This window comes from Budorcas taxicolor, chromosome 3 (genome assembly GCF_023091745.1).
Source record: "Budorcas taxicolor isolate Tak-1 chromosome 3, Takin1.1, whole genome shotgun sequence".
Lineage (NCBI taxonomy): Eukaryota > Metazoa > Chordata > Mammalia > Artiodactyla > Bovidae > Budorcas > Budorcas taxicolor.
The window spans coordinates 57,837,166-57,850,019 of NC_068912.1; the positions used below are offsets into that span (position 1 = coordinate 57,837,166).

General features: G+C 37.4%; 1 protein-coding gene across 1 annotated transcript in view; it reads left to right on the top strand.

Annotated features, from left to right (window-relative positions):
* COL24A1 (collagen type XXIV alpha 1 chain) overlaps positions 1-12,854 on the top strand; it is a 363,647-nt gene that overhangs the window by 91,098 nt on the left and 259,695 nt on the right. The window contains exon 14 of the mRNA XM_052638047.1: positions 11,740-11,793. Coding sequence (XP_052494007.1) covers positions 11,740-11,793 — 54 coding nt within the window. The remainder of the gene's footprint in view (positions 1-11,739; positions 11,794-12,854) is intronic.

Genomic DNA, 12,854 nt, shown 5'->3' on the forward strand with positions numbered 1-12,854 from the left:
GAGTGACTTCACTTTCACTTAAACATGATAGAACTACTGTTCTGTTTTATATGTCTTACTGTTTTTATTTGAGAAGCTTCTTGGAGCATATGATATGAACCAAATTATTTAAAAGCATAACACTACCCGCTGATTTATAATAGAAAAGAAGAATGCCGTTAAAAAAAAATGAGCAATACAGGGAAAGAGGATTTATGTATATGTGTTAAACTTATTTTATTGTTCTTGTTCAGTCACTAAGTTGTGTCCAACTCTTTGTGACCCCATGGACTGCGGCAAGCCAGGCTCTCCTGCCCTTATCTCCTGAAGTTTGCTCAAATTCATGTCCACTGAGGTGGTGATGGTGTCTAACCATCTCATCTTCTGCTGCCCCCTTCTCCTTTTCCCTTCAATCTTTATCAGCATTAGGGTCTTTTCCAGTGAGTCAGCTCTTGGCATTAAGTGGCCAAAGTATTTGAGCTTCAGCATCAGTCCTTCCAATGGATATTCAGGATTGATTTTCTTTAGGATTGACTGGTTGGATCTTGTAGTCCAGGGGACTCTCAAGAGTCTGTCTCAAACACCACAATTCAAAAGCATCAATTTTTCAGCACTCTGCTTTCTTTATGGTCCAACTCTCACATCCATACATGACTACTAGAAAAACATAGTTTTGACTATATGGATCTTTGTTGGCAAAGTGATGTCTCTGAAATTTAATATGCTGTCTAGTTTTGTCATAGCTTTTCTCCCAAGGAGCACGTGTCTTTTAATTTCATAGATTCAGTAACTGTCCACAGTGATTTGGGAGTGCAAGAAAATAAGATCTGTCACTGCTTCTACTTTTTCCCCTTCTATTTGCCATGAAATGATGGGATTGGATTTTATATATGTTACTAATTCCAAGTAGCTCTCTTTTTAATGCAGAGTTTCCAAACTTCATTCTGTAGTGCCACAGGAAATTCTACAGCTCCATTAAAAAAAAAATTTTTTTTGCAGGGTCACAGTAGTGTCTTACAGTGTCTTTATCCATAGTCTCTTACAGTAAGTTGAAGCAAATTTATATAGATCCATGGCCTAAAATATCTATGCCAAAACTGACTTTTCCAGGATTGAAGATAACATATTGGAGATTGGATTGGCTCTCAACAATACCTAGAAAATAGTTGTCAAAATGTAGAAGTCTTTTTCCTGAGGACTTTTTCAGATCTGATAATAATAGGTTATAAATAATCAAATCATATTATAATTGAAGTTTGATTAAAAGCAAAAGAGTATTCCGTTTTCTTCCTATGAACATCAAAGTATCACAACCTAGAATAGTGGGGAAAATAACACCCTTAGGCACTGGGACTTCAGAGATGTTTACTTTTCTAAGTATAGAAAATAGTATCTCCTGTTCTGTTCTCAGACATCTTTCTGCTAGAAGAATCTATTTTAAGTAAACTGTATTTTGGCTTCTAACTCCAGTGTTAGAATTTCAGAATATAAAATCTTCTGTTAGACATCTGTTATTAGTTCTTTCTTTAGCCCCAAACAATCTTAAATATGTACTGCAAAGCCATGTTTCAAATACATACATTTTATGGAGAATTGGGAGACAGTGTTTTCTTTGTCCCAGGAAAAGTTTGAGTTAAATTATAGAAAAAGAAAGGACTAGTATTGCTGCTACTGCTAAGTCACTTCAGTTGTGTCTGACTCTGTGCGACCCCATAGACCACAACCCACCAGGCTCCCCCGTCCACGGGATTTTCCAGGCAAGAGGACTAGAGTGGGTTGCCATTGCCTTCTCCGAGTATTGCTAGAGCACTACAAAAAATTGTCACTAATTTTTCAGTGATTCTACCTCTTTCAGGAAAACTGTATTTTCTGGATTCTGCTTTACTGGGTTACGCTGTAGTAAGTAGGTTTGGCTAACTATAGCTTGACAGGAGGGCTTCCTATGTGGCTCAGTGTTCAAAGAATCTGTCTGTCAATGCATGAGATGCCAAAAACATGAATTCAATCCCTGGGTTGGGAAGATCCCCTGGAAAAGGGAATGGCTACCCACTCCAGTATTCTTGCCTGAAAATCCTAGGGACAGAGGAGCCTGGCAGGCTACAGTCCATGGGTTTGCAAAGAGTTGGGCATGACTTAGTGGTGATAAGCTTGGCAAGAAGAGCTCAGGAGTTTGAATTAAACCTACCTTCAAGGTCAAGTCACTTCCCTGGTGACCCAGACGGTAAAGCATCTGTCTGCGATGTGGGAGACCTGGGTTCGATCCCTGGGTTGGGAAGATCCCTTGGAGAAGAAATGGCAATCCACTCCAGTACTGTTGCCTGGAAAATCCCATGGACAGAGGAGCCTGGTAGGCTACAGTCCATGGGGTCGCGAAGAGTCGGACATGACTGAGCGACTTCACATTCAAGGTCAAGTCAGTTACTGACCAAGAAGAGAGATGCCCAGTGAACACAATTAGTAAATTTGAGGAAATCCAGGCAGAGCATGATTTCATGAGGGTATGACACCAGCAAGTAGAAATTTAGGCAGGCATTTATTTTCAGGGTGAAAAACTTCAGGGAGAACTCGAGAGAGTCTTGTAGGTTATAAAAATGAGGAATGTGAAAATGTGAGTGCAGATATGGAAGTGAGATTTGGCTTGGGTTCATGATCTGTATTCTCCTTGTGGGAAAATTTAAGAATGAGGTTGGCCTTTATGATTGAGGGATAATGTTATGTGTCAAAAATGGTTCTTGAACACAAGAATAAGGCATATTCTTGTTCCTAGAACTAGAATACAAGTGGTAACCAGTCTTTAACAACAATACAGGAGCTTCAGTCTGAGAACTGAGGCCCAGATCATAGCTGCTGTTGCTGCTGCTAAGTCGCGTCAGTCGTGTCCGACTCTGTGCGACCCCATAGACGGCAGCCCAACAGGCTCCCCCGTCCCTGGGATTCTCTAGGCAAGAACACTGGAGTGGGTTGCCATTTCCTTCTCCAGTGCATGAAAGTGAAAAGTGAAAGCTGCTGCTGCTGCTGCTAAGTCGCTTCAGTCGTGTCTGACTGTGCGACCACATAGACGGCAGCCCACCAAGCTCCCCCGTCCCTGGGATTCTCCAGGCAAGAACACTGGAATGGGTTGCCATTTCCTTCTCCAATGCATGAAAGTGAAAAGTTAAAGTGAAAGCTAGGTTAATAATAAAACCTGATTTGATGCTAAATCTCCAAGAATTTGGCTGAAACCCCTTAAATTCTTACCTAAGTTTACAATCAGTTTCAACTGTTACGGAATGGTTTATCATTGAAATGTGGATCAAATTGTCTTACCTATGAGGAAAAGAAAGAGGCAAAGACTGAATTATCACCAAGTACTTTATACTCTAATTTTCCTTACAGTAAAGTGTTTGTCTTTAAAGGACTTTAAACTATCAGGATTTTCTGGTAATATATATTCATGTGTAGAATGTATAAACTTGACCTATAGGTTTTATTATTTTAGTATATTTAATCCTAGACAATTTGGTGCAGTCTTCTCTTTTTATTTCTTGCTCTTGGAACAAGTTGAATTTCTGTTTTTATTGGTAGTGACTGTTTATCAGTAATACCTGTTTAGTGTATGTATCTTTTATGATAACTTTTATTTATCTCTACTTTAAGTTGAACTTTTTTCTAAACATTTGCTCTTTAGAAAGAGTAAAATGGGTTCACAGTTCATTGTAGTCTTTAATAGAAGAAGTTTGCAATGATTTTATTTTTTTGATTCCATAAATATAGTCATCAATGATTTTATGGTTTAGTTCTAATCTTTCTCTAGTTGTTTTATATTCAGTATTTTTTAAATGCCTTTGTAGAACTAGGAAAATAATTATCTTACTAGATTCCAAAAGGGGTAAGTTTTCCACTGTTTCATGATACTTAGCTTACTACCAAGTATAGTATCTATGTGTAGTCTGTGGTATTAACACCACATATGTATTCAGGCATACCAAGTCTAGAATACTTCTTTTGTCCTTAATGTTTGATAACTACCATATTTGATAGCAGTAACATCAGACCCAAGCAAGAGAGAAGCTTGATGTGGGTTCTGCATTTTGGAGGACTCCGCACTTCAAAAACAATTAAAATAAATGTATTAAAACACACACACACACACACACACACACACACACACGAGTCCCCCATCATTCAGGATCCAGCCTTTAGCACTGGCATTGTATGACCCGTAATCCTAGACATCCATTCATGTTGTTATGTATTAGGTACCTATTGCTTATTCCATGTTAGAGGTGTAAAAAACAATAGATATATAGTATTTTTTATAGTTTCTGTGGGTTAGGAATTTGGGAATGGCTTATTTGGGTGGGTTTAGCTTAGGGTTTTATATGCAGTTATAATCAACATTTGCTAGCTAGGTACTGCTCAAATCCTTCAACTAGGCTTCAGCAGGACATGAACTGAGAAATTCCAGATGTATAAGCTGGATTTAGAAAAGGCAGAGGAATCAGAGGTCAAATTACCAACATTTGTTAGATCATAGAAAAGGCAAAGGAATTCCAGAAAAACAACTAATTCTGCTGAAGCTTCAATACTTTGGGCCACCTGATGTGAAGAGCTGACTCATTGGAAAGGAGCCTGGTGAATATTGAGGGCAGGAGGAGAAGGGGCTACAGAAGATGAGATGGTTGGATGGCATCACTGACTCAATGGACATGAGTTTGAGCAAACTCTGGGAGATAGTGAGGGATAGGAAGGCCTGGTGTTCTGCAGTCCATGAGGTCATGAAGAGTTGGACATGACTGAGTACTGAACAGCAAGGAGCCCCTCTACTCACTGTTTTTTAAGGGAATTAAGCATAGGGAGGCTAGGTCACTGGTTCAAGGTCACCCACACCTATAGGGGAGTCAGAATTTGACCATATAGATCTGGCTCCACTGAACTGACTGGTACCCTGAGCATGGATACAAAGTTGTTTGTTGAAATCATTGTAAAATATATTTCAGTGAAAATTCCTACCTGATAGTCCAGTCATCTGAAGGCTTGAGTGGGACTGAAGGATCTTATTAAGGTGGCTCACTTACTGGCTGATGGGAAGTCTCATTCCCTCCCGATGGGGAGCTCTCCACATGGCAACTTGAGTGTCCTTTTTTTTGGTAAATGTTTAATTTTTTTTTTAATTTTTGGCCGTGCCGAGTCTTCCTTGTTGCACATGGGCTTTGTCTAGTTGTGATAAGTGGGAGCTATCTTTCATTGCAGTGTGTGAGCTTCTCATTGTGGTGGCTTCCCTTGTGGAGCCCAGGCTCTAGGCGCGTGAGCTTCAGTAGTTGTGACCCATAGGCTTACTAGCTGCAGCTCATGAGCTCTAGAGCATGCAGGCTTCCATAGCTGTGGTATGAGGGCTCCGTGGTTGTGGCTCTTGGGCTCTCGAGTGTGGGCTCAGTAGTTGTGGTGCCTAGGCTTACTTGTCCCATGGCATGTGGAATGTTCCTAGACCAGGGACCAAGCCCATTTCCTCTGCACTGGCTGGCAGATTCTTATCCACTGTGCCAGCAGCGTAAGTCCTGTGTGTCTTTACAGCATGGCTGCTAGCTTCCACCAGAGCAAATGGTTAATGAGAACAGGATGAATGGCTAGTGCCTTTTGTGACATATCTTTGGGAGTCACATACTGTCATTTCTATGTTCGGTTAGTCACATAGACCAGTCAGCATTCAAAACAGGAGAGGATACACAAGGGCATTAATACCAGTGAAAACCCTGAGGATCCATCTCTGAGGCTGGCTACCAAGGTATTTTAATAAAATTCAAGCCTAGAGAAATTCTTCTCCACGTATCTTGCCTTTAACCTCACATCTGAATACCATAAAGTTTTGTAGATGGTACCACTGCCAAAATGAAACATGGAAACTGCTTGATATTATGATGAAGATTGAGCAGCCAGTAGAAGCACTGAGGTCGAGGAAAGATGAATTAATGTATCTTATTCTCCTTTCAGCATGAATGCAATAGGATCTTGTGTAATGAAGTACTGTTTTGGTAATGGAAACCTTCTATTTTCCTGCTTCTCTTTGTGCTCTGATTTTTGGTTTCAGAGGTAGTAGAATGAGTATAGTATTTATAGTAGTTGTACCATTTTGTAGTATTAAATAATTCATATTACTCTTAAATTTGTATTTCATAGGTATAGACACAAAATTCATGAAGCAGGATAAAAATTGTTTACATTGGCAAGTAGATGCATAGGAAATGCTAGAATAATGAAAATTTCAAAATATAGATATTAGATTACATTAAAAATTTAAAGAAAATATAAAATTTTAAATTTATTGAACCAGTATTATTCATTATTTATAATTTGTATATAATATAATATATTTATAACTTATAATAGAAAATAAAAATCAGTAGAAAATTTTCAAAGAGATTATTTACTTAAATTTTTAAAATCTAGAAATAGTGCAAGTGGTCTTACATTGAGCATTACCATAGAGTAAAATTTGCAATAGGACTATGTACTCTAAAATGTAAATTTAATTACCAATTTTGTATAAGTTTCCTATCTGTTCCTACATAATAAATACTACAAACGTAGCAGCTTAAAATAATACTCATTTATTATCTCACAGTTTTCATGGGTCAACCATCCCGATACTACTCATCTAGGTCTTCTGCTGAGGGTCGTGAAGCTGCAGTGTCAGCTGCTGCATTATTACCTGGAGTCTTGGCTGAGCAGAGTTCACTTCCAAGCTCATTCAGGTTGTGAGAATTTTTTTCCTCGAGTTTGTGGAACTGAGGATTCTGGCTTTTTGCTTTTCTTTTTATTTGAGGGGAGTGGGGTAGCCCACCTTCAGGTCCTATGTCCATAGTTCCTTGAGGTCATTCACAGTTCCCTGCAATGTAGGCATCTCCAACACAGCTGCTGTTTCATCAAGCTCACATGGGAAGATCCTAGCTCCAGACTGCTACAGTGGACTTGTGTGTGATATAGCATAATCACATCAGTGACATCCCATCATCTTTACTGTATTTTAGTTGTTAGAAGAAGCAAATCATAGCCCCACCACACTCAAAGGAAGGGTTTGGACAAAGATGTGGACAACAGGAGGTAGGAATCATGAGGCGTCACCTTAAAGTCTGTTCACGACAGTGATCAAGCAGTGGAAATGAGCAAGAAAATTATTCACAACTTGAAGAGATCAAGTGAAATCCCCTACAAAATAAATCTTTACAAAATAAAATTTTGTAACTGATCAAAACAATAAAAATGTAAGAAAGAGAATTATGTTCACAGAAGCAACAGTGCAACTCTGGTATGCCCATTTAGAAGACGATAAGAAATTGCCATTTATGCTAAAATGCCATAGTGCCAACTTGCCATTGGTGAAATTGGCAAGTTGAGCGAAAAGGGCAAAAACACAAGCTTTCCTATGGATGATAACCTGCAAATTGGCCATTACACCCTTTGGTAGGAAAACTCAATTTGATTAAATTAGTGGTTATAATTTTCCACAAAGTAAATATGAGGGAAATTTTATTTCATTTTGCAATGTATTTTTTCAAGGAGAAAAAGAAACTGTAGAAACTCCTTTGTATTCTAAGTTCAAAGGCAAAGTGTTTTGTCACTATTGTTCCATATTTCACAATCAATATTTCAGATCTTTTTTTTTTTTTACAATGAGGATACTATAGCTGCAAACACTTAGGTTCATTTTACTAAAGGAACTCAGAGCTCTTCCTGCATTAGAAAAGAAAAAAAAATGCATGTAGTTGGCAGAATTGAAATAACAACTGAATAAAGGGTGAACAAGCAGGGGCATATGCAACATTATGAAACACTGGCATGATTTTCTTCGAAAGAAAATATACGACCAATATAGCCAAATGATGCTTTTCTGTGACATTAACTGTACTATATTTCATAAAACAAAATGTCTAGATGTAATAGCAATTATTTCAAATATTGGTAACACAGTGGTCAATAAATAAAATGGATAAAAACAATAAATTATCTCTGTCTAGAACAGAAAAATTAAAAATGGAGTGGAATGCTTAATGGGTAGCAAAGTGAGAGGAGAAATAATACATACAAATTTTTAAAGTAGGTATAGTTTCAGTTCAACTAAATTGTTTCGGGGCAAAGTGACATTGGGCAGCTAATATTTATTATATATATTGTTGAACTACCAGAAGAATAGGAAGTTGAAATTAATAAGTACTTATTCCGTTGTTTTTACGCTGTTCGTAGGGAATACAGGCTTTGTGATAAGGGGAGAACTAGTCACAGGTCTCTGCCTTCTCCCCAGGGAGAAATTGTTAGTTGCGTGGGAGGCTGGACTGGAGAGCAGCCTCCCCCACTGGATGAGAGTAGGGGGCCAATGGGTTTCAAAGATCACATCTTCTAGGCATCCTGAATGATTCCCCAAAAATGATTTTAGCAATCTGGCTTCTTATTTAGACCAATTGCACTTTAAAAAAAAAATTATTAACATATAATTTACATTCATTCGCCCCTTGAAAGTGTGCAATTCGGTGGTTATTAGTATACTCACAGACTTGTGCAGCCATCACACTGTCTAATTTTAGAACATTTTCATTATCTCAGAAAGAAACTATATGATGTCACCCCCCAGTTCTTCACCACATCACAAGCTGCAGGCAATCATTAATCCACTTTCTATCTCTGTAGATTTACTTGTTCTGGACATTTCACATCAGTGGAGTCATGCAGTGTGTCCCCTATTGTGTATTATTTCACTGAGGTTTCTGGAAAACTTACTTAGGATCTGTCTAAAAATATCAATCGTCACTTATACTTCAGATTTATTACAGTTTTTTGATTCTACTCTTTCCATTACCTGTATATCATAAAAACTTTCAAATGTCCATAATAATTCATACTGAATGGAATGATGTACTGTAGATTTTTAAGCTTGTTGGCAACAGCATTTGACTTCCAAGGACAATGAAAGCAAATCCCTGCGTGAGCTTCAACTGATTTTAAAGGGGGTATAGCTGCAATATGTTTGACTACACAGATGAATTTTGCATCATCCTCTAATTACAAAATAAGGGAAACTGCTTCTAGTAGGAATTAACTATGTCTTAGAAACATCATACCTTTTTTTCCCCATTCTTAAAACAACTTTGCAATTTAGTCCATTCATGTTTGTATTAGTGAAGCAGTGATTTCTGGCAGTTTGTTAAACATAATATCTAATACTGGCTTGCCTAAGTAAAAGATTATAAAAAATCTAATAATGTGCTTTTATTTTTGTTAGTCTTGCCAGTTTTTATAAACGAATGCTATCAAACTGTTGGAAATAAGTCTTACAAAGAATTTTGTAGTCTTTAAAAAAAATTATTTATCTTTGGTTGCACTAGGTCTTCATTGTAATGAGACGGCTCTTTCTAGTTGCGGTGAGTGGGGGCTACGCTTCGATGCAGTGTGCAGGCTTCTCATTGTGGTGACTTCTCTTGTTACAGAGCACAGGTTCCATGCGCGTGGGCTTCAGTAGTGACAGCACTCGGGTTCAGTAGTTGTGGTGCCAGGGTTAGTTGCTCTGAGGCATGTGGAATCCTCCCAGACCAGGGACTGAACACATGTCCTCTGCATTGGTAGGCAGGTTCTTATCCACTGCACCACTGCAGTGTCCTTGTCGTTGTTGTTCTTGTTGTTCAGTCACTCAGTTGTGTCCCAACTTTGTGACCCCATGGACTGCAGCACGCCAGGACTCCCTGTCCATCACCAACTCCCGCAGTTTACTCAAACTCATGTCCATTGAGTCAGTGATGCCATCCAACCATCTCATCTTCTGTCGTCCCCTTCTCCTCCCACCTTCAATCTTTCCCAGCATCATGGTCTTTTCAAATGAGTCAGTTCTTCATATCAGGTGGCCAAAGTATTGGAACTTCAACTTCAGCATCAGTCCTTTCAATGTATATTCAGGACTGATTTCCTTTAGGATTGACTGGTTTGATCTCCCTGCAGTCCAAAGGACTCTCAAGAATCTTCTCCAAAACCACAGTTCAAAAGCATCAATTCTTTGGTGTTCAGCCTTCTTTATAGTCCAACTCTCACATCCATACATGACTACTGGAAAAATCATAGCTTTGACTGGACAAACCTTTGTCAGGAAAATAATGTCTCTGCTTTTTAATATGCTACCTAGGTAGGTCATAGCTTTTCTTCCAAGGAGCAAGCATTAATTTCATGACTGCAGTAACCATCTGCAGTGATTTTGGAGCCCAAAAGAATAAAGTCTCTCATTGTTTCCCCATCTATTTGCCATGAAGTAATGGGACTGGATGCCATGTTTTTTTAGTGTTGAATTTTAAGCCCACTTTTTCACTCTCCTCTTTCACCTTCTTCAAGAGCCTCTTTAGTTCTTCTTCGCTTTCTGCCATAAGGGTGGTGTCATATGCATATCTGAGATTTTTTATATTTCTTCTGGCAATCTTGATTGCAGCTTGTGCTTCATCCAGCCTGGCATTTTGCATGATGTACTCTGCATATAAATAAGCAGGGTGACAATATACAGCTTTCATGTACTCCTTTCCCAGTTTGGAACCAGTCCATTGTTCCATGTCTGGTTCTAACTGTTGCTTCTTGACCAGCATACAGATTTCTCAGGAGGCCATAAGGTGGTCTGGTATTCCCATCTCTTTAAGAATTTTCCATAGTTTATTATGATCAACCCAGTCAAAGCCTTTGGCATAATCCATAAAGCAGAAGTAGATGTTTTTATGGAATTTGCTTGCTTTTTCTATGATCCACCGGATGTTGGCAATTTGATCTCTGGTTCATCTGCCTTTTCTAAATCCAGTTTGTAAATCTGCGCCACTGGAGAAGTCCCGTAAAGTAGTCTTTTTAAAAGCGAGGTTTAAAGTTGATAAACTCAGTGATAAATCACTGGTGAAAACTTTAATATGTAAAGTAAGAGCTAAGTAATTGAGTTATTTCATAATAGAAGTTATAATTAGAAAGTATGTTAATTTACTGCCCTTAATAGTTTTACTCTAAGGAATTCTCAGCAGGCATTTAAGAAGCCTATATTTCAGTGACATCTCATTTTGTATTTGCAATATTTATAGACATTTTTCTTTTTCTTAAATGAGTTCTTACATGTTGTATCATATCTTGAAGTGATGAGTTATAGTATTCGTATAGACAGTAAAAAAAGCTCTGCAGTCAAACTATATCCATTCAAATCTTGGTCCCAGCCATCACTAGAAAGTGCAAGTGACTTAACTCTTCTACCCTGTAGTTTCCTCAGCTGCAAAGTAAGGATATTTTACTCACTGATTTGACCTTTTGTGAAGATGGATTGAAGTAGTGTATATGTAACAATGTGCGTAAAGCATTTTGCACAAGATAAGTGTACTAAGCTTATGCTCAGTATTATTAGCCATTTCATTTTCTGTGGTGGGTATATATGAACAACATGAAATGGTGGATGTAACGAATGGATTGGTCAGTTGGAAATCTTGATTGTATTTCCTCTAATTCAGTGATTCTTTATATAATGATGAACACATTTCTATTTCCTCCAGCTTATCTTTCTGTATATATTTTGTGGCATGTAAAGTAATCTTTATAAAATATAGAAATAATATACTTAAAAATCAGTGACATTTTATGCAAAACAAATACACATTTTTGTTGCACTACAGTTTATAGATTAGGAAATAAATACTTCCTATTACTAAGTTCCTTACCTGAAAACAAAGCAAAGATGAATTCCTTATTTTGGTCTTAACAGCATTTCTTTCTTTTTCCTTGGGTTAGGGTTTTCCAGGTGACTTTGGAGACAGAGGCCCTGCGGGTCCTGATGGCAGTCCTGTGAGTAAAGAGTGAAGGTCCATCCTTGCATTCTAGTGTCATTTGGATTCCATAGCATCCGTACTTGTCATACTCATTACCACATTCCTGACAAGCACTCTTGACCAGACAGTTGTGATACCACTGAGCACATTCTATTTTGTGATTTTACAACAAGAGAAGTAAAACAAAGTGTTATAAATTCTGTCTTGAGATGATCTTTACAATTCAGGATCTTGACTATGTTATACATTACTAAGTAAAATATTAGAAGTATACAATCACAATATTGACTTGTATATTTGGTGGGGGGGGGGTGGGCGGACATGGGAAAGAAGCCTTTCATATATACATCAAGGTACTAACAAGCCTCATGTAAAAATTGTGCATTTAGTGATTGTTCTTTGGGACTCAAACCTATCATTGATCTACCTTACTTTTGGGTAATTTATAGAGAAGTCTTTGAGGGGGTCATTTAGATATCTGTGTTCAGATCAGGGAATTAAAATGCTAAAATTAACATATTATAAAAAATGATGAAATGCTGTTTTGCCTGAATTAGGAATAATTCCTATATTTAGACATCTGTAAATAAAATAGTGTTTGAAAATAGTTTCCTTTTATTTCATTTTCTAAGGTATAAACTATATTAGCTTATGCATTGAATTTAACAAAAGTTTTGTTATAAGGCTTGGAAGATAAAATAAGAGTAGAACTGATTTTGAAGAAAATTGTTAAAAAATCGAATCATGTCTTAAATAAAACGTTTGTCATCTTTTTCTTGCCCGTGATTCCGAGCAGCTTCTCATTTCAGGCATAATAACATTAAACATTATTTATATTTTTCTTTTATACCATTTATGTCTTTATACACTTGGTATGAAACCATCTTGTCAAATATACATGAAGTTTGTTAGAGTTGGACTGCTACAGTATTTAACATTTTACCCTTTGAAATTTGCTTTTTATATTTAAATTACACTTTTTGAAGGCATTTTGAATCATCTTTAAAATAAACTGGATATTTTCAATGTATTGGTTTATAATTCTTTAAATTTTATACTACACCTCTGGTTCAAAAC